A 21,840-nucleotide genomic window follows, 5' to 3' on the forward strand; every position below is an offset into this window, starting at 1 on the left:
AAAGCGGGTGGAGTCTATTCACATCAAGAGAGGCTTGTGTTTGGGTCAAGTGGCAACGACGGTTGACCATTGTATCGGTCCGCTATATGCCTATTATACCGGTTTAGAGTCTCTGAAGGATTGGTAGAAAAATCCCGATATAAAACGGCGCCGTCAGCCACGGCGAGAGAGGAAATGAGCTCAGCCATCATCCTGCGGCCGGCAACCTGTGCGTCGGCTACCACCACAACCGCCGCCACCATCGTCTCAGCCAAAACCACCTTCTCAGGACTCCTTGCCGCCCCAGGGTTCCACCGCAACAGGACGTGCACCACCATCTGCTGCTCGATGGACGGGGGCGGCGCGATGCCCGCGGCCCACATCGGCGGGTTCCTCTCCAAGAAGCGATACGATCCCCCTTTGTGGGCATCCCACCTCCGCCCAGTTCCCTCTCACACCTTCTCCCTCGGCCATGTACACCAATTCATCCTTCTATGTCTCCATAATCGCATTCTTCCTTTTACTGAGATGGGATTTCGACCGATTTTGTCTGGTTATTTGTAGGTTCCAACTCCCATTCACAGATGGAATCTCCCTAACTTGCCGGAGGACACCGAATTATGGATAAAGGTTGGAATTTTGGTTTCAATTGGCCTGCCGGATGCCATTTGCTCGGTAGAACTGACAGAAAGTTGGGACCTTGCAGCGCGACGACCTTTCGGGGATGCAGTTGAGCGGGAACAAGGTAAGGAAGTTGGAATTTTTGATGGCCGATGCTGTTGCGAGCGGTGCCGACTGTGTTATTACGGTGGGAGGGATCCAGAGCAACCACTGTCGCGCTACTGCTGTTGCCGCGAGATATTTGAATCTGGATTGCTATCTGATTTTGCGCACTTCCAAGGTGAAGCTGTTTGAGCATTCAGTCTTCTTTTCTTCAAGTTCAAGCAGGGGTACGGGGAGCTGAGTATTCAATTGAGTTTCTGTAGGTTCTAGCGGACAGGGACCCTGGTTTGATCGGCAATCTCCTTGTCGAGCGACTAGTTGGTGCTCATATCGACCTCGTGTCGAAAGAAGAATATGCAAAGATTGGAAGTGTGGTTAGTCCTTTTCTGATGTATTCTCTGATCATCGATGAACAATTTTAATAACTGAAATGACAATTGCATTATTATTCTTCAAAGATAAGAAAAATAGCACTCATTCTCAATGAAATGGATGGTTACCTATCCTGAGTTGTTTTCAGAAGCTATTATGAGTGGGTAACTTGGTCGCTGTACTTGATGTTCTTATTGCAGAGTATTTGTGGTGACATCATCTGATAACCAATATAGCTTTCTATTGATATGATTTAATAGTTGCTTTTATTATCAAATCGATGTGGCATAATTCTTATTTCTGGAAGAATTTTGGCCAGTGTATAGGCTCTAAACCCTACTAAAGAACGTTGATCGCCTGTGAGATATCCGGAAACCCATTGTGGCATGCAAGTAGATCTTTTAGTTTCTTTTTATATAAATAATTTATTAAGGGTGAGCCTTGGTGCCTTGTGCTTTTATGACCTGGATGATCTGGTATAGAGTCGTGGACATAACCTGTCTATTCATATGGGTAGGGCTGGTACATATACTTTCCTCTGATCCTGCATTAACAGTAGAAATGAACCCTTACCTTGTCCTCATGTCCTGTAATTTTTACTATATCTTTATGGACATTAACCTATGACTCGTTTTATTTTTTGAATTTCACGATATGTGAACGTTTTATATTATTTGAAGCTTGCTATGTAAAGATAGAAAACTCAATTGTATCATTGATCAGAATTGAGTATCAATGTATTGATTAGTCTTGGTGATTATATATATATGAAGTACTTTTTAACGGGTGTGCTGCCTATTATATAAACCCCATCACATTAAGTTTGTCAAATTTGTCAGATTTTAGTGATTCTACCATCATAAGCATTTCACCTTAAGATTGGTTGCTAGTTGAAAAAAAAGAAAAAAATACAGATTGGTTGCTAGATACCAACACTGTAGTGAATACTCCACATGCATTTGAGCAGTGCCCAATAACCCAAACTTGTTTCCATTTTTTTTTAAGTCTGCTAATCATGAAAACATCAACTAACTCTTGTTCCTCGTGAGCTTCGAAATAGTTTTGTCGGTATATAAACTCTCCAGATATGTCTACTTACTGCAATGGTGACTCTTTTCCAAAATAACTATATTAAATTGCTTTATATTGAAGACTGCTCTTTTCTCAACTAGATCTCTGTAATGGTCACTTTGTTCTGAAATAATTATGTCATTGAAGACTTCTCAGTTCTCTTCTAGACCTTTTTGATCCTTTTAACTGTGTTTTATGCAATATTTTTTGCTCACACAGGATATCATTTCACATTTCTAAGATCTTATAGCATAAATGACAAATTTATCATGGGGATATTATTGTTGAGATTTTCTACTACTTTTGTACTTATATTGCAGTTTTTTTATCAAAATCTTCCATTCGATTCTATTGATTTGTTAATGTCTGATTTCTGATGTTATCACCCTAATACAATGTTGATTTCCCCTAGACTCTTGCTGACTTGCTAAAGAAGAAACTAATGGACCAAGGGAGAAAGCCATATGTTATTCCTGTTGGTGGATCAAACTCTCTTGGGACTTGGTGAGTTATGTCAATCATACATGTCGTGCAACTAGATGCCAACACGGAATGAACAGATGTAGCATATCAACCTTTAGATGGCTTCTTTTTATCATGATAATTATGATATATCAATCTTATGTAGCATAATGTAAGACATTTACATCATTCATGCAAGTATTTCGATGTCACAGTGGCAACCAAGGTTCTAAACACCAGGCATAGCACCTGGTGCTGCTTGGTATTTGCCGGTTGGATAGAGGACTGGCATGTGGAGCATGCGATTTCCAGGCCAATTCAAAATGTGGGTGCTTTTAATTTTTTTTATGTTTCTGAATCTGTATAGTTGAAAACGGCTGTTATTGACGGCTTTCCCTCTTGTTCCTTCTCTCAGCCTCAACCTCCAACATCACTGCTTTGACATCCACCTCCTCCTATCAGCACCATCGCCTCCTCTTTCTCCTTGCATTGCTGCTACTGCTGCCGCCACCTCCTGCAGTGCATATAGACACCACTTCCTTCTCCTACTTCTATTCCTCCTCTCCCTCGTTCTCTTTGATCTGAGTGTTGCCAACCCATATCGGGTATTGGAGCAAAACTTGTTCGGTCCGTTTTCTTTTGTCCCTTGATAAAGTCAGATCAACCTCAATCCAATCCTCTACAATGCTGTCATCCATGCCCTGATATTACCATACTGCACAGGAGGACAACACATTATACCCTCAATCTAAATATTATAGTGAACATCGGTGCAAGAATTATTGATTGATTTATATCATTGAGTCGTATTTACAGCAAAGCCTATTTTCTGCTGACATAAATATGAACGTAATTGATTCAGGTTCGTTCTTTTTCCTTAATCATCAATAGTAGTTTTATATGTTGTATACCTCAGCTGTTCTCTGTATATGTCTTATTCAAGGTAAATTAATTGCGATGCATTTTTTTGGAAATTTACCTAGTACGTATTCCATGTCTTTCTGATGTGCTCTAAGCACCATGCCGTATGATGAACTCAAACTATTGCTTGATTTCTTTTAAGAAGTGATCCCTAAGATTTTGCTGATCTTTTAGGGGATATATTGAAGCAATAAGGGAGGTTGAACAGCAAATTCATAACAGCTGTGGTGAATTCCAATTTGAGGACATTGTTGTTGCATGTGGAAGGTTAAACAACACTCTCTTTTAACAGCTTACCAGTGAATTGTGCTCTTTTGCAAGGTTGTTCATATTGCTGATGTTCTGTTCATAACATACATGATTAGTGACTTGAGCTCTTTTCCAGTGGTATCCTTGTATCCACCTGACATTATATCCATAATATACGTGCCCACAAAAGCTAGTTTACAAAAATAGATGATGTATGCCAACATGAATCATTGAATGATATATATATATATATATATATATATATATATATATATATATATATATATATATATATATATATATATATATATATATATATATATATATCTGACCTTCTGTCACTTATGTTTCAAGTAATTTTTATGTCAAATTTTGTCCTTAGCTATAATATATTTCCCAAACTTGAGTTTTGCCTTACTGGAAAGATATAGTAGAAACCCTCTCCTACACATTCTTGAATGATTTTGGAAAAGAGATGAGAGAGATTTAAGAGGGATTTAGAAGGGAATGAGAGTGAGAGAGGCTGTAAGAGAGGCATCATGAAAGGGAAAGGGAGAGGAGAGACTGGTTTAAAGGTGCCAAAGAGGCCCCAGCTTTGGCTGGGCTCATCATTGGGTGGGCTTATTGCCTAGCACAAGCCTGGTGACGTGTACCAGTTGATAAGCCTAGTTTACAAGGATCATCAGGTGGTAACTCCTGTAGGGCTTGGCTAGCATTTCGACGGTCAGTCGGACCAGTAAATACCACCCATACTGGACTGGCCTGACCAATATTGCAATCCTTAGTTCAGAATTAGTTTCTTTTTATTCATCATCTGGTTGTCTAGAATCACATATTTAAATTGTGTGCTATTATGTTGTGGTCTGTAAATCACAATTCTATCTTATTTCCTCTTCAAAATTCAATTTTAACTTTATTAGTTTTCTCATCCATTTCGCTTCATGGATCGTATCTCTGAAATTCTTTTTTTTTAAATATATAATACATGTGTTCATTAATCCTATGTTCATCCAGAAATTATCTTTCCAACTTGTAGTGGTGGAACAATTGCTGGCCTTTCTTTGGGATCTAGACTGAGTAGTTTGAAGGCAAAGGTATGTCACATTATCTTAATCATAGTGGCTCATTGTTTTGATAGTGGTTCAATGTCTCTTTTGTTGCTGACGAACTTTGTTTCGGTACTAGGTTCACGCATTTTCTGTTTGTGATGATCCTACTTACTTTTACAACTTCGTTCAAGGCCTGATTGATGGACTAGAAGCCGGTTTTGATTCACATGATATAATCGATATTCAGGATGTGAGTTGAGAATTCCATATTTTTAAAATTTTCTTGTTTATGTGGTGTTGTGTTTATTGGATTTTTTTATTTAAAAAATACATCAATACTATAAAGTATATTTGCATATTCTGGACAGCTTGAGGCAAAAATGATTGTGGCAAGCACGAGTCTTTAGATGCTAGTTCAGTAGAGCTGCAATTATCATCCTTCATCACTATATAGGTGCTGTAAGTCATACAATGCATCCAATTCCCAAAAGTATAATCAACTATTACCATAAAATTGTTGAATATGAGTCATATAATGCATCTAACCCCCAGAAGAATAATCAATTATCATCATTCATCACTATATAGATGTTACTACCTCTCTTTGAATTTGTTGTAAAATTTTCTAAATGATTTAAAACTGTTCTTCATTTATCTGAAGTTCTCCAAATTTATCTTTTTCTTTTTGTTTATGATATTGGATGTGGAAAAGGCACAAGGTGATTGATGAAATGGTTGAACTGTGACCATTAAAGTCTTGAGATCAGGCCAGGAGAGGAGACAGTTACAAATCTATTTATATTCATGTTATATGGTTGTTACTGTCATCTTTACTGACTGGGGTGATAAAATCATTTGTGCTTGACGTTATGGAATTATATCTTATAAGTAAAACAATTTCATCGTCTTATACACCTAGCTGGTGTAGTTGTTAACTATTTCTTCTTTTGGTTCATTTAAGTTCGACAGTGTTCTATATTCTAAAGCTAGTTTCTTCATTTTCATCCCAGGCCAAGGGCTTAGGATATGCCATGAACACAGCAGAAGAGCTTCAATTTGTTAAAGATGTTGCAGCAGCAACAGGAGTTGTTCTTGACCCAGTCTACAGGTGCTTTTGAGATCTTTTCTCATATCTTCTGGGCAAGTTGCATCCTCTCTTACAACTTATTGCTTCGTTGAAACATAGTTGAAGATGTTCCAAAATTTATGGAAGCCATATAAGTTTATTGAGGAAATCATTGTTGTGAGTTTCAATGCAACTAGGTTGGCATTCCATTGTTTTGTCAAACTTAATAACTGTTTAATTACTAACCACACGACAATTGATACTTAATGTACTATATAACTATTGAATGTTTAATTACAAACATGATAACTGTTTAATTACTAACCATATGACAATTCCACATAACTGTTTAATATACTATGTTCCCAAACTCGAAACTCATCTTAAAATTTAGAATTATCATTCCACATTACATTCTTCACCAAAGCAAAGATGCTTTTACCGTTTGCTTCCAGTGGCAAGCTTGTAAGGGAGAACAAGTATCACTTCTATTTGCATTGGCATTGGCACTACTTGTTCATATAAAGTTAAATTGGCTACAGAGATAAATTTACATCTTGGTTTCATCTAATAATATCTGAGCATTTTGGTTAGAGTTGTACATGAGAAAACTTGTATCTGTCCTTGTACAGCAGAGCTTTGGCCTATAATTGATCTATTAAAAATCTGTCCATCTTAATTTATGTAATAGCCTGATAAAAACATGTATTTGGATGTGACAAAGAAAGTGGACAGTATTTTTTCTACGCAATATCTGTTTGCAAACTATGTGCAACTACTTATTGATGTAAAGTTACAAAGGCTAGACACGGCAATTTACATCATGGTCACTTGTGTGCACTGTTTGTGTTTTAATTAGAAACTTGACATTGGAAAAGCTTAATTCTACTTTTCGTTACAATATCTTCTTTCACCTAAACTAAATGTCATATGTCCAAGCTGACACTTTCACTACAATTCACAATCTAGTGCAAAAAAAAAGGGACATATTTTTCTATTTTTAATTCTCAGAGAGGCTTGTTATGATAAATCTACATTAACTATGTTGGGTTTATTTGGAGAGAGTGATGAATGGTCATTCCATAAATGTATTACTGTTAACCAAAGACTGGGATACAAAGCACTCTTTTGGTTATTTCATGTGTATAATGTTCCTTTAGTCAAGATGATGTCCACACCATGATCCAGGGTTTTAATTGTGGAATCAGGTTAATGCAATATTTCATCTACAACAAAATATGATCATCTCTGTGAAGAAGCAGAAATCATCTGGCTTCTCTTCTCAGTTGCCCTGTCCATGACCCAATGATCATGAACCTTGATATGATGATTACCTCTTTTGCATAATGTGATACATTAATCTAGAGTGACAAAGAGAATCTTATAAACTCCGAATATACCAAAGTATTGCACAAGTGTATCTGACATGAGAATTGTTATTGCCAAGCACCATGATTCTACATATCTAACTTCTTTGTATCTTGTATTATTTTTTTCAGTGGAAAAGCTGCCTATGGTATGTTAAGAGATATGACTGCGAACCCAACAAAGTGGAAGAAACGGAAGGTTCTCTTCATACACACGGGTGGGCTTTTGGGTTTGTATGACAAGGTTGAGCAAATGACATCTCTGGTAGGTAACTGGCAGAAGCTGGAAATCGAAGAATCCATTCCTCGTAAGGACGGAACAGGGAAGATGTTCTAAGGTGACCGGGACACATTGATTCTGCAAAAGGAATGCAGATAACCCAGTGGAGCAGAATCAATGGGGGTTTCTTGTCATTGAACTTGAACTCAGCACTGTTACTTAGGCCACTGCCTCTCCATGTAGACAGCCGGAGATACTGTGGCTGCTTCCTCGATCACTACATGTTTACAGATATAATAAATTGCTAAGCAAACACATACATTAGTAGCTCAATCATTCAGGTCCAATGTAGTGGTCATTTGATGGCACAGTAACTAGTGTTCATGTTATATATATTATCTGAATAATACTGGAATCAAGATGAAGTTGAACCTTTATTGAAGTATTTATTGGTCAATCTAGCCTCACTGCCACCGTATGCATCAAGCTCAACTATGATACCTTATTATTTGTTAAGCTATCATAGTTAATAGAACTGACCAGTTTGCCAACTTCAAAGGATGAGAACTTATCTAACTCCCAGTAAGGAAGTTAGGCCAACTGTTAAAACTTATCAAACCCAGATGTCAGAAACATATATATTTTAGTAGACTAATTTAGTCTGCAATCTACCAAAGCAATACCTACCTTGAACTACTGACCCTCATTTCATGGCTTCTCCTCAAGCAGAAATCATACGACTTTGTTGACCATATTACAATATAAAATAAGTTAATGAATATTTCAGTGCATGAAACTTTCACTGATCCGACATCCCAACCTATATACAATACTCGGATGCATGAAGCAGATAAGACAATATGTCGATAAATTAATTTATCGAAAATATGCTGTTACTTGTTCCTTGCTGGCTTTGCATTAAATAGTTTTCCTCAATTCTTTTGTGTTCTCATGAAGGTGGTTTATATTCTAAAGAACAAAAGTTTGATCATGCACGAGTCATACCAACCCAGTGCATGGCATGGCATCTTCTTGATTCCAACAGCAGAAAATATATTTAATTATATCCATATATAATTTAGCTTTCAGGTTGTTTCAATACTGTAGACTTGAGAGGAGATTAGTTGGCTTACATCCATTAATGAATTCTGGCCACCCTTCCTGCCTCTTCTTAGTGGCTTCTTCAGGAATGAGAAGACCATATTCTACTAATATTTGGTTAGGGAAAACGATAAGAAGGACACGTTCACAAATACCGCTACCGTACGTTAATGCGTTCATTTTTCATACTCCAGTATATAAAAAAGCCTGAATCAAACAAGCATATATTAAAGCTTTTCACACCCACCAATTTAGTTTGGTCAGGTTCTCACAATCCACCAATTTCCTGGAAGAATAAAATATACTCTCCACGTAATAAGGTTAATTATCACGTAAATGTTTATTGTGTTTGAAGTCGGTTGTTATCCACGGAAGGATTAATGCTAGATTTGGCCAGTGCTTTAGAGATCGCAGATATCTTAATCTATTCGAGAAGAATATTAGGCTTTCGTGACAAGGTTAGCTAGTTTCTGATGCTGGTTGGCGAGGGAGGTTGAGACTTGGGGGAACGATCGAGTTCCTGTGTTGGGAAGAGGGTTTCCATTTGAGGAACTGTCATGTCATGGTTTGTATAGGTTCACCTGGAATACGTCTCCAACTGCAATATCTATGCATGTTATTATAGTTTGATTTGCTAAGAATCATATGGTTTTGTGTACTTTCTTTCTCGGTCGTTGGTGATGAAATGTGATGGTTGCATTGGCTCTGAAGTAAACGTTTTAGGTTAGGGAGGAGAGGTGTTGGCGGAGGAGGAACGGAATTCACCAACCCAAGCAACCTCTCTCTCTCTCTCTCTCTCTCTCTCCATTGCATTATACTTTGTAATACAGTGCTGACTGTGCGCAGGTCTCTCTAACTAGAATTTTCTCTTCCTAACTCAGTATATATCTCCTGATGGAAGTTTTCTCTTGAGAAGCATAAAGTCTCAGAGAGAAGAGAAGTCATCAATATCCTACCACGTACAGCCTCTTGTTCTCCTTCCATCTTAGTTTCTACAGTGATAGTATTGCCAAAATATGAACACCAAGTGTCACTGGATGCCTGCAGAAGATGAGACTCTCAAGGCATTGGTGACCAAATATGGCCCTCACAACTGGAACGCCATCGCTGAAAAGCTCCAAGGAAGATCAGGTGCGCTGATTTCACAGGAAATATCGATCACCAGTTCTATGAAAGTCTTCGTCTAAGAATGTTTTGGTCAACTGTTTCAATCAGGAAAGAGTTGTCGGTTGAGATGGTTCAATCAGCTGGATCCAAGAATCAACAGGAAGCCTTTCACAAAGGACGAGGACCAACTGCTGCTTGCGGCTCATGAGATCTATGGAAACAGATGGGCGATCATTGCGCGCCTGTTCCCAGGGCGCACCGACAACGCTGTTAAGAATCACTGGCATGTGATCATGGTCCGACGGCACAAACAGCGGTCTCAGCTTCCTCGTAAGCGTGGTGATCAGAGTACCTTCGTCGAGGAAGAAGAGTCGAAAAGTTCCAAAAAGAGGGAGCTCGAACCAAGAAACACGCTTCTCATGGTAGAGGAGTACCATCGACGATCTGACACAGTTCATCAGCAAGGCTTTTACCCTAACATGCAAGAAGGTAACAAAATTAAGAGTGCTTTTCAGTACTGTTAAGTTAGTTTTTCATTATCAGAGTTGGATGTCCAATCGAGACATTCTTCTATGTATCTCTCAATTCAATCTCGATCGATAGTTTGTTTATCCGACTCTTAGAGTTCTGAATCTTAAAAATCTATGTTGGAGTGTTTCCGACAAATGCTTCTCTAATGCTCAAGTTAATATGGGGTTTGGAGGATTAGACGAAGGTCGAGAGCAATACTCAAATATCTCTAAGGAACATATATGCGGACTCCTTTTACATTGGGCTTTTAGGATGGTTACTTCCATTACCGACGTGGGTTATGAGAGCAATTATATGTTTCTTTACAGCTCATGATGCATTTTGAGAGCTCTTTTATAGTGAGTTTTTAGGATTATTATTTCCATGATCGACATCAATTATAGAGGATGATTACATATTTCTTTGGGGCTTGATCGTGATTGTGCCATGTCGAATTCAACTAGGTCACACAATGTCAAGATATATTTGACATGATACTAAGACATTGATCCTGTGTCAATCGTGTGGCAGTAAGGTATTGGAAATGTCTTAGTGCATGTCATATCTTACTGCATGGCACTATTGGAAATGTCTTAAATATTCAGAATCAATGTATTCTGAATAAATTAAAATTTTAATTTATAATTGATATGGAATAAAGATACATCTTGTGTTAGATGTATGATGTTGATTACATGGTAGTGCATGTCATATCTTTATTCCATATCAATTATAAATTAAATTTTTAACTTGATCATGCATGTGGATGCAGGTAAAGATAATTCATTGAAGTTCTATGATTTTCTACAAGTCAACAGTGACTCTGATAGCACTCCAGAGGATGTGAGAAGAGAGGGAGAAGAACGGTACGAGGATAACGAGGAAGAGAATAAGAGCCATGCCAGGTTCATTGATTTCTTGGAAGTTGGAAGCTTCTAATTATGTTGTAAGGAAAGGTATTAACACTCTTAGAATCTCTGTTTATGTGCTGCTCACAAACTCTAACATTTATAGCTGCAAAGAGATGTGAAATAATCTTAGAAACATCTCATTTCCATCTCTTTGAATGGTAGCATTCGTCAAGTAAATGCTATGGCTTAGTGGCAAATGTAACAAGTTCCTTTCCTCAATTATAGTAAATGGTATTGGATCATTTAGTCTAATTAAAGGCATTAATCGAGTATTGAACATATTTCAGAATGCCAAATGGCTAATATATTTTTCTAACATTTACTACTATTTTATGCTGAGACTGAGAATTCCTTAAAGCAATTTCTTAATTTCTTTGCAAAGATACCTGCAAAACTATGCCATTATAATTTAAATTGGCATATCTTTTGATACGGCATATTTTTGGCTCCCAAGATACGTCAAATCAGAATCCGTACTGAGGCACTGGTCGGCATGTCACACCTCAGGAACCCCAAAACACGTCAAGTAAGAATCCGTACTAAGGCACTGCTCGGCACGTCACGCCTCGGGAACCCCAAGACACATCAAGTCAGAATCCGTACTAAGGCACTGCTCGACACATCCACCACGTCAATCCGCGTACGACCGACCCACATACAGTAGTATAAAGACCTCTGGCCGGCATTGGCCAAGGGAGGAAAAAGGGTGGCAAAAACTAATTGATCACTTCACTGACTTGCTCGTCGGAGGTGCTTCGTTGAGTGATCCCGACGAGGGCTATTTTTGTAAGAAAACGCGATCACCTCACGAAGGCGAGTTGTCAACCACCCGAGAATCACCATCTAGTGCACGAAGGAGAGCAGCCAATCGGTCCGGATCCTGACCAACGCCAACCAGCACTCTATCCCGAGGGCATGGTCACCTCACGAAGACGAGTTGCCAACCACCCCGAAGAAAGAGAGACGCAGCTCGGTATGCACGACGTTCGGATCGGCACACTAAAGAATACTAATCAACACCCCGTCGCGAGGGCCCAATCGACATCGGCATCCAGCTCAGCCAACAGAAGCTCCCGACATCGACCCGTGGACCTAACTGTGCTGACTCATCAACAATGGTACTTTTGTTCACCAACATCTTTATATCATAAGAACCAAGTAATCGACCATTTACCTCTATAAATCTCAGATTAATTAAATTAATTGTGTCTTTTACACGTTTTCATATCTTCAGTGTTTTTAGGGAAGGTACGTAATACTATTAAGAATTGGCTTGCTAATTTTGCTATAAAGTCTAAATCTTTTTATATTTTGAGAAATAATATTTCTATGGAACTTGATATTTTAATTCAATAGGATGAGGATGATTGTACTTGATATTTATTAGTAAAGTGGGTTTTAAAATTTTTTTTAATAGATGGTATATGTAACTATCATCCTCGATAGTCTTAGAGCATATCATATCGATACATAAGTATATTAGGAATATCTATTATTTGATAAAAATTATCATCCTAAGAACATGAAAATGACACAACCTAAAGGTAAATGGATATCATGTGCCCTTAGACTCCTGCCACTTGGTTCATAAGGAAACTGTCTAAAATGATCAATGTAACATCGACCATTAACTATGTATTATAGAGGGAGTGACATAATAATTACGGAAGCATGAGATAATAATACAGGAGGGGGTGATGCAACGAGGGAGGAATTGGTGATTTAGGTATATTCGACTTTATACTTAAAAAATAATAATTAGTTATATATAATTTTATAATAATTAATATAAATTATTAAATTATGATATATATTACCTGCAGTAGTCATATGCTATCTCACCTTCAAGTCAAAGAGATCTATGTAATGACATCATTCTATTTATATATAAAATTAAATATTATAAACTTGAAATATTATATTCAAATCTAGAGGGAGAACATTTTGCAACATAAACTATTAGACAATAACTAGAACAAATGATTAATATAAAATTACATGTAAATCTCCCTTAAGGATCATTTTATCAACAAATCATATCAATAATTAATTTCAATCATTAAAGTACTTTTCAAACGTATGTACCTACGTGAATGTATATGCAAGTTATTGTCATCCCAAGATTGGCAAGAGGTTTTGATAATATATATAATAATAAAAAAAGGCTTTTTAGGAATTTGCTAAGATTTTTTTATAGATGATTCTTTTTGTAACATTTAGTTAAAGCTTACCTTTGTGCTTTGTGTTAGGAATAAGTTCGCACTAAGAGGAGGAGAGAATTAGTGCAGCAGTAAATTATGTCGATTTCATAAAACTCTGTTTCGATTAAATTCGTTTCCCACGAAAAACTATTTCGTAAAGATAATAACTTTAAAAGCGTACGTAAGAGAGTAGTAGATGTAAAGAGTAAGTAAGGAGATTTGTAGTTAAAGTAATTGTTTAAAGAAATGCAAATTAGATTTTAGAGTGGTTCGATCGTCGTGACCTACATCCACTTCGTCGATTCCTCTTCTATCGAGGCCACCGGCATCCATTATCGATCTTCCTTTAATAGACGAAGATCAACCTCCTTCTTGCACCCAACCCTTACAAGTACTCACTCCTCTCTTACAGAATTCTAAACTTAGAGTGGAGGAGGGAATTTCTCAAGAGATTGTGTGTGTTAACCAGGGATGAGAGGAGTATTTATAGGCTTCAAGTTGATTCAAACTTGGAGCCTAAAAAGGTCTCATCCCAAGTTTCCTAGGTATTGGCGGTACCACCGTCGTTCCTGGGTGGTACTACCATTGCAAGATCTGGTACTAGGTGGTACCACCGTCGAACAGGGGCGGTACCACCACTGGCAGCATTGCTGCCGGTGGTACCACCGCCCAAGAATCCTGGTGTGCTATTCCCCAAGCGGTGCCACTATCGGCCAAGGTTTCAACACCTTGGTTGGGCCTTGAATTCGGCCCAAACTAGTCCAATTTCGGGCCCTGTTGGCCCCTAACAGAGTTGATGAGATTATCTTCCAATTCCAACTCTAATTATATGCTAACTATGATTCCTAAGACATATTCTAAGTAAGATAAGTTTGATTTCTTCCAACAAGCTTCCGATGATCTTTCCGGTGAACTTCCGACAATCTCTCGGTAATATTCCGGCGGACTCCCAACAAGCTCTTGGACTTCACGATGATCTTCTTGGCGAGTTCCGACAAGCTTCTTTGGTAAGCTCCTGGACTTCTCGATTGGTTCCAGCAGAACTTCCGATGAACGTCCGGACTTCCGACGAACTCTCGAACTCCCAACGAAATCGATTTTTTGACTCCGGGACTTCATTTTGCTTTATGTCTTACTATCATAGTTAATCCTACACACACAAAAATATACTTCGATCTAGACAATTATTACTAAGCATGAATTATATTGTTCGGCATGTCATTGGTCCATCGACGCTTCATCCGATTCTTCGGCGCATCGTCCTCTCTTGCGACCTATTGCCCAATCGGCTAGTTGACCTCTGCAACTCCAATATCTTTGGCATAATATTCGCTCTTCTTGGCCCGATGCCCGAATCCATGGCCCGAAGCCTTCTGTCGATACGTCGACCGATCCTCCAGCCCGACGTCTAATCTTCTAACATATTTTCCTCCGGCCCAACATGATTCTTTCTGCTTTAATTGTCTCTCCCTGATCGAAGCATCCTGCGTCACTCAAAATGCCAAAATACTTATCAATTAGTTTCATCATCAAAATTCGAGATTCAAACACTTTGTATAATGTAAAATACTTGTTTCAATACTATTCAAATTTCATCACGTGGAATATTTTTTACTTGATTCAGCAAAATATTGCATCATGCTATATCTATAAATCAACATCATTGAATTGAATAATTTGATCGGTGTGTTACTATTAATAATTTGATCGGTGTGTTACTAGTAAAATGATTGAAGCAATTAATGATATGATGCAAAATAGGAGTATAGTCAATCTCAAATAACCCTATACAGTAATGATTGAAGAGGTTACCGAAGAGAATAGATAGTTATCGGAGAGGAATGGAAGGTAATGCCAGAGAAGAGTACAGGAGATGAGATTACCGCTCGATGATGTTGACGACTCGATGCTCAGTGATGTCATTATTGCGTTCAACACACTAGATAGGAGAGGATCGACTTGGTTCGATATGATGTGGTCAATAAAGAGGAGAGGAGTACTAATCGTCATCATCTTCACTAGGGTTACACTCATTCAGTATAACCCTCATGTAACCCTTCTTATTATTTACCTCAAAATTGATTTGACCCGAAACCCAACTTGATGTGCTCCGTAAGATTTGATTTGAATGGATGAGACTTGGAGTGATATCCTAATTGAATTGAGCGAACTCTTGGATTAGTATGATTTGAATTAGGCTGCTTGATTTAATAAAAAAGGGTTGACCTAAGTTTAAGGATATTTTTGATATTTTTTAAAAAATCTCTAGTAAAAATCAAATATAGAGGTATTATTGAGTTAAAACCCTACTATTAGGGGCTTTTTTGAGTAAATACCCAAAAAATAAGATTATATTTTGTGAGAACTTATTTTTGAAAAAAAAATCAAACCACTTTTTTCTTAAGATTGATAGATTTTTTTAAGATTGATGACTCTTATAAACATGATATATGTAAGGTGTAGGTAAATCGCTAATTAAGTGATAGGGTGAAATGACTTCTCATAATCTTGATGCATTTGTCTTGTTACATCATTAAAAATATCCTGAATTGTATTTCATTTTTGTATGACCTAATTCACAATTTGTTTTTGTTTTGCTTGAAAGCACCTTCTATTTTTAGAATTACTTGACCACATATTTTTTCCTCGATACCTATAATACCTTAGTCACTTAATCTCTTTAACTTTTTCTTTTCATATGGATTAGTCCAGGAGAATTACAATGCTTTTACACGATGTTCTAGTGTTTTTAATAATACCAAAAGAATACTATAATGTACTATAAAAATATTTTGCTATGGTATTTTTGTACTACGTTATAGTGTAGTGTAAAAACACTCCGAACATAGTGTTTTCTTGATATTGTTGAAAATACTATAATACGGTATAAAAATATAACTGGACCAGTTATTCCTATGAATTGGTCTATAGGAAAATAAATATAAGAAAAGATAGAGAAAAGAGATAACTTGCTAATTGTCAAATCATAAATATGAGATAAAAAGTGAAAATTTAGAAATGGAGGGTCCTTCTCGAGAAAAGCTCAAAGAGAGGGATTTTTTTTTCTTTCTAATAATTAGTTTCTTTATTTGGTTAATCGGAATAAGTTTTATAATTTTCTAAGATAGGATTGATGGTAATATAATTTTTGAAAAAATAAACACAAAGATAATATAATATGATGATTGATTGATTGATGATTGCTATCTAATTTTATATATATTCTTTTTAGGAATATTTTTTAGGTTAATTCCGAGCACGTCTTAAACTAGATTTTTGAATCATATTCAGATTATACGATAGAGACATAGATAAGAGATTATTTGTTGAATATTTCACCAACAAACATGTTATGAATCAAACTCCTTTTGAGGCTTGGTGTGGTAGGAAATCAGGTGTTAGACATTTAAGAATTTTTTGTTGTATTGTTTATGCATCGGTGAATTCACAAAATCATCACAAGCTTGTTGAAAAATCTAAAAATACATCTTAATTGATTATTCCTTATAATTGAAAGTATATCGATTATATAACCTTATTAGTGGTAAAGTTATTATTAACTGTTATGTTTGATGAAAGGATAAGTTAAAATTGGGAGATCAATAAAGATGAGACACAAATACAGATTTTAGTAGAACTAGACATTCCGGTATTACACAATAATCAAATGAACATATCCTCCTGCTCCAACAGGTATTACACAATAATTTAAAGGCTTAAGCTTTTATATATACAGCAAGCATTATTTCACACTCAATCATTTGGTCTAATTATGTGTTTTCGGGTTCGAATCAACACACTACGATGCCTTCCTTCGTGATGATATACCATTCATATTTAGGGTACGAGGTTGAAATAGAGATTGAGAGGTAGACTAATAAAATCTTTCAATTAATTATCTCTTTCCTCTCTATAAATTGTTAAATGGATGAGAATACAATACGATGAGCTGAGATGAGACCCATAAAATGATGATATGTTTTCTTATGCTTCTCCGTATGGATCTTTATTGTTGCAGAAAGGTGGCTTGGATTGTGTTATATTATGGGGTGAAAAGGAACGGTATTGCATGGCCAGACATATATAAGTACGTATAAAACAATTGTCTTGCAGTATCATGTTTTGACAAGAGAAGCACTATTAAAAACTCCTGCAGATTTCTGTGATGCTCAAGAAATATAATTATACTTCTTTTCTTTTGTGATGATAACGTCTCTCAATAGAATTTTTCTTTGCAGTGAAAACAAGAAAAAGTAGAGAAAGAGAGAGCCGAGTGGAGGGGAGGAACCACAACTCGCTCTGTTTGTCCTGTAAGCGGAAGCGGAGGAATAGGATAAAGGCACCGGTCTGTCGGCCTCGTTGCTCGTGCCGGGCACGAAACGCTTTACCCACGTGATCTCGCCGTACAAACCCCACTATGGTCGTGATCGGACGATTGCCGAAGGCAAAGAAGTGCCTCCCACGACCAACGCCAACGCCAACGCCACCGCCACCGCCACCGTCTCGTGGGGCGACCGCTGGTCCCACGCCCACCCTTCTTCGCCGGACAGTGGCAGGGCACGCGGGTACGCTGGGAGCCCGGTCACGTCCGTTCGGTGTGCCCACCACGTCAAATCCGACGGTCAGATCATACCGGTGCGCTCCTCGAGATTCGCGCAGTACATGGAGGACAAAAGTGAAGGATGGCTCCGAGGACCACCGGAGACCGGCGATCTCCTTTTGGTGGCCATCCCTCGTGGTCTGCTTCGGGTGTACTTGATGGGGACCGTCGCAGCCGTCTGATGGCGACGGGGCGCCTCGGGTTTCCGACGCCTTTTGCTTTCTGGCTTCGCGAAACAGGCAGCCCGACAAGGATCTTCCCATTGGACGGACCGGATCATCTGACAGCCAAAGGGGCCCGCACGGGACCTTGGCTCGCCGCCCGGTCGGCGACCGATTCACGTCTGTGCCCGTTCGGTGATTGGACGCAACTAGTGGACCCCATGAACCGCATGCATGCCTCAAGGTTAAGGCGTAGCGTAGGAAAAAGCGAGCGTGGTCCTTTCTGGTTTCGGCTCCTCCTGTTATGTCCTGTCACCCGCACCACGCATGCACGCCACCACTAGATCGATGCAATGCGGATGTCATGCATATATCAGCCCGACGACGTCTGTGGGACCCGGCTTATGTGGCGGGCTACGATTGGTTGGATCGTCGACGGCAAGAAAAAAGCGTCGATAGATTCTGATAGATATTTTGATATTCTGAATCTGCACAATTGTAGTAAATATTTTACTTTTTAGCTCGAGAATGTGAAAATTGATTTGGTCGAGCTGTAACAATTTCCATAGAGCTGAGCTTGCCTAAGGATATGGTGAAGCTGAGCTGAGCAGAGCTGTAGTAGCTAACCTAACCTAACCTAGTGATTTTTGGGTTAAGCTAAGCTGAGATATGATGGTATTTGCCAAGCTGACTTGGTGATATGATGACTGAGCTGACTAAGTTACATCAATGTCCGTTGGACTGGCATTTTGCATGAAATTTTGTTTTATTGTGATAGTTTTAATTGGTGGTAGGGTTGTTTATTAAAATAACGATTATTAATTGGAATGATTCAGGTTAACTCAAGTCGTTTTTCTAAACTTCATTATATTTTGATTGGGTGTCGATCATGTTTCATTTTTGTCTCGATTTGATATTGGGACGTGCCAAACTTATTTGACGAAAATATCTTTAATTCTTAAGTTAGTGTTAGGTTATGATAAATCGATTGAAAGTGTTAAAATGAATTGAGTTAGGGAACATAGTAAAGTGACAGTTTATGATAGGGTTTTGTGATTATTGTGCTTGAGGACGTTATTTAATACTAGGGACAGTTACACACGTTCCTCCTCTTCGATACCAAGCATGATTGTATCATATTGAATTTGTAAAAGTATAATGAAGTCGTGAATACGATTAAGATTACACCATGTAAGTCATGTGGTACTGAAATTTCAGGCATGATGTTGTGATGTCTATCACAAGATGTTGGTCACATAACATCGAGGTATTAATCACTTGATGATAAGGTATCGATAGTATTAATCACTTAGCTCCTATCGTGCCTCAACAAATGCAATGAAGTCAGAGGCATGATAAGAATAGTTCAACAATGTTATCATCAAAGAGAATATTCATGTTATTATCAAATGAAACGCTTGTTACATTATCATTAAAATGAACATTTTGAATTGTTTTAGTCGTATTATCAATATGAATGGAATACTTTGGACTATTTCTGTGTTATCATCGACATTTTATATGGTATGTATGTGATTTTTACATGGTATTATTTTTATGCCAAGCAAACTTCTTTGTTGCAATGCTAAACTTAAACTGAAAGAAAGCCTACAGGTGAGTTGAGTTACAGAGATCTTAATGCTGAACTCACACATCTTGTAAAAATGGCCAGACTTACAAAAGTAAGTAAGCTGGCCGATCAGATCAACAATTTTTCTCAAAATGTTATGATCCACTTCTTTGCATCTCAGTGGATGATTTATCGTTGTAAATTTTTTGTTTCTTCATAAACTAATTTGTACTACAAAAATATGTTGGAAGTATACTCAGACGAATATCGAGTATACTTATATCGGTAAAAACTCTAGAAAATTTGATTAAGTAGTAAAAAAATTAGATCATGTGGCCTTTTTAAAGCGTGTTGAAATAATCGTTAGATTGAAATTATAATAAATATCGAGAATAATTATACGATTCATCCATTTATAAACGTATCATATGATTAAGTATCGAGTCGACATCCTCATCAACACCACATCACCAACCTCTTGCAGCGTATCATTAATTACCTACGTATCATGTTCTCATATCTATAGAGTAACATCGATTGATTTCTAATGATGAGAGATTAATCAAACATACCTACTCATCGACACTCATGGCCTGCTTGCATGCATGTCGTAGACAGACTGGTTTGAAAGATCAATGGAGTTTGGCATTGGGATCCGAAACGCATGATATAAAACCAGCAACAGTTTGATCCACAACATGAAATAAATATTAGAAAGAAAGAAAGAAAGAAAGAAACTTTTCTTTTTGGTTGGCCGCTTTAAATAATAATCTTCGACTTTTCTCACCTTCCCTCTTACATTGACTCAGTGCTTCTACTCATCCAAGTTGACAGTCCGCTTTTGCAAAAGCGTCTTCTTCTTTATAAGAAGACCACACCCCCCTCCTTGGAGACAGCAGTTGGGGTTGAAACTGTGAAGGCGATCGAGCAGCTGCAGCGGCTATCGGACAATGATGTCCTTGGACAACTCTTTTCTATTCACCTACCAACCCTCGTTGGATTGGGATCCACACACCTTCCAACTTGGAGACCTCCATCAACAACAACACTTGATGCCTTTGGGTAGGTGGAAACTTCCTATACTTCTCTTCTTTGGTCTGTTTGAGCATGACTCTCCCACGTCTTTGGGTGATGGAATTAGCAGCTACGGAGTCTCCGGTATCATCGCAGGCCTCGACCGGTTACTTGCAAGACGCAGTGGCGGAGTGGGGCGACCAGTGCAAGCGGAGACGCGTGACTTCGTCCCCAGCGGATGACTCGACGACGACAAAAGAGCTCCAAGATCTTCTCCATGTAATACTTGAATTATGGTGTTTAGTAATGCAGTGTGCTCTGCTCTCTGCTCGCTTTGCTTATCTCCTTCTCTTGTAGGAGTTTTGGAGTTCCAACTGTAATGGAGATCCCTTGCATGATTTGAACTACTGCATGCTACAAGATGATGTTGTCATCCCAGGTAGTAAAAGTTCATGAATCTTTCACCCGGCCTCTGTTTTTTAGCTGCACTCTGCTCCTCCAACTTCACATTATCTTAGCAATCATCAAATATTAGCTGAAGACAATAAGCACAGCTTCTTAATTAACATGGGCAACATTCACACAGATGAGACACCGAACGTGATTCTGAAGACCAAAGAACAAGTATCAGCATTACAACTCCCACAAGACCCACTCTCCTCTTCCTCCTCCCATCAAGAGTCACATGGAAAGGATCTCCGTCAGTCGAGCGACACAAAACCTTCTCTTCCTACGGCTAAAGTAACAGCGCCCGATTTGAAAGGTTGGTGTGTCGTCACGCGCGACCATGAACATGCACTCTGTTTCTTCTTTTCCGGAGACAAGTTCTGACTCTTGTGCTCGTGTTAGAGTGTGAGAGGAGGCAATGTAGGAAGAGCAAAGCCAAGACGAGCGTGGCGTACCCCTTTGCGGTGGTGAAGCCCGGAGGAGCAGAGGGCCACGTAACGCTCGACGACATTAACGCAAGGCTTCTCAGGCGTCCGAGGCGGCCTGTCCGCCACCCGGTGGGGGAGTACGCTTATGGTCCCTGTGTGTCGCCGGACGGCCTTGGCCTTTCCGGCAAAGCAGTCGCCAGCCTCACACGGATCCAAACACGAGGGAGGGGCACGATAACAATCATAAGAACGAAAGGGTGAAGTGCTTGTCGCCGCTGCATGCTCTATCATTGTAATTGTATATGTGACGG

At 38.4% G+C, this 21,840-nt stretch overlaps 2 protein-coding genes and 1 long non-coding RNA gene across 3 annotated transcripts; all 3 read left to right on the forward strand.

Moving 5' to 3' along the window:
- The first annotated feature begins 149 nt into the window (after positions 1 to 149).
- LOC103998026 (D-cysteine desulfhydrase 1, mitochondrial) lies at positions 150 to 7,916 on the forward strand. Its single transcript, XM_009419391.3, has 10 exons — positions 150 to 453; positions 544 to 609; positions 686 to 880; positions 966 to 1,076; positions 2,558 to 2,649; positions 3,703 to 3,795; positions 4,814 to 4,871; positions 4,963 to 5,076; positions 5,837 to 5,934; positions 7,392 to 7,916. The coding sequence occupies exons 1-10, from the start codon at positions 175 to 177 to the stop codon at positions 7,594 to 7,596; spliced, it is 1,311 nt and encodes a 436-aa protein (XP_009417666.2). The 5' UTR covers positions 150 to 174; the 3' UTR covers positions 7,597 to 7,916.
- Positions 7,917 to 9,517: 1,601 nt separating this feature from the next.
- On the forward strand, positions 9,518 to 18,091 carry LOC103998158 (transcription factor MYB54-like). Its single transcript, XM_065169145.1, has 4 exons — positions 9,518 to 9,711; positions 9,796 to 10,176; positions 10,970 to 11,121; positions 17,642 to 18,091. The coding sequence occupies exons 1-4, from the start codon at positions 9,597 to 9,599 to the stop codon at positions 18,089 to 18,091; spliced, it is 1,098 nt and encodes a 365-aa protein (XP_065025217.1). The 5' UTR covers positions 9,518 to 9,596.
- Positions 18,092 to 20,554: 2,463 nt separating this feature from the next.
- On the forward strand, positions 20,555 to 21,346 carry LOC135649327 (uncharacterized). The gene is made up of 4 exons (XR_010501233.1): positions 20,555 to 20,702; positions 20,785 to 20,933; positions 21,012 to 21,093; positions 21,241 to 21,346. It is a non-coding gene; the product is annotated as an uncharacterized LOC135649327 (long non-coding RNA).
- The last annotated feature ends 494 nt before the right edge of the window (positions 21,347 to 21,840 follow it).

The sequence above is a fragment of the Musa acuminata genome, chromosome BXJ3-9 (genome assembly GCF_036884655.1).
Source record: "Musa acuminata AAA Group cultivar baxijiao chromosome BXJ3-9, Cavendish_Baxijiao_AAA, whole genome shotgun sequence".
Classification (NCBI taxonomy): domain Eukaryota; kingdom Viridiplantae; phylum Streptophyta; class Magnoliopsida; order Zingiberales; family Musaceae; genus Musa; species Musa acuminata.

Excerpts from the sequence above, each read along its gene's own strand:
- LOC103998026 (XM_009419391.3), top strand. The coding sequence starts at position 175 with ATGAGCTCAGCCATCATCCTGCGGCCGGCAACCTGTGCGTCGGCTACC. Across the intron at positions 454-543 it reads ACACCTTCTCCCTCGGCCAT|GTTCCAACTCCCATTCACAG; the intron begins GTACACCAATTC and ends GGTTATTTGTAG. Across the intron at positions 881-965 it reads TGATTTTGCGCACTTCCAAG|GTTCTAGCGGACAGGGACCC; the intron begins GTGAAGCTGTTT and ends GAGTTTCTGTAG.
- LOC103998158 (XM_065169145.1), top strand. The coding sequence starts at position 9,597 with ATGAACACCAAGTGTCACTGGATGCCTGCAGAAGATGAGACTCTCAAG. Across the intron at positions 10,177-10,969 it reads TTACCCTAACATGCAAGAAG|GTAAAGATAATTCATTGAAG; the intron begins GTAACAAAATTA and ends ATGTGGATGCAG. Across the intron at positions 11,122-17,641 it reads GGTTCATTGATTTCTTGGAA|GATAAAGGCACCGGTCTGTC; the intron begins GTTGGAAGCTTC and ends GCGGAGGAATAG.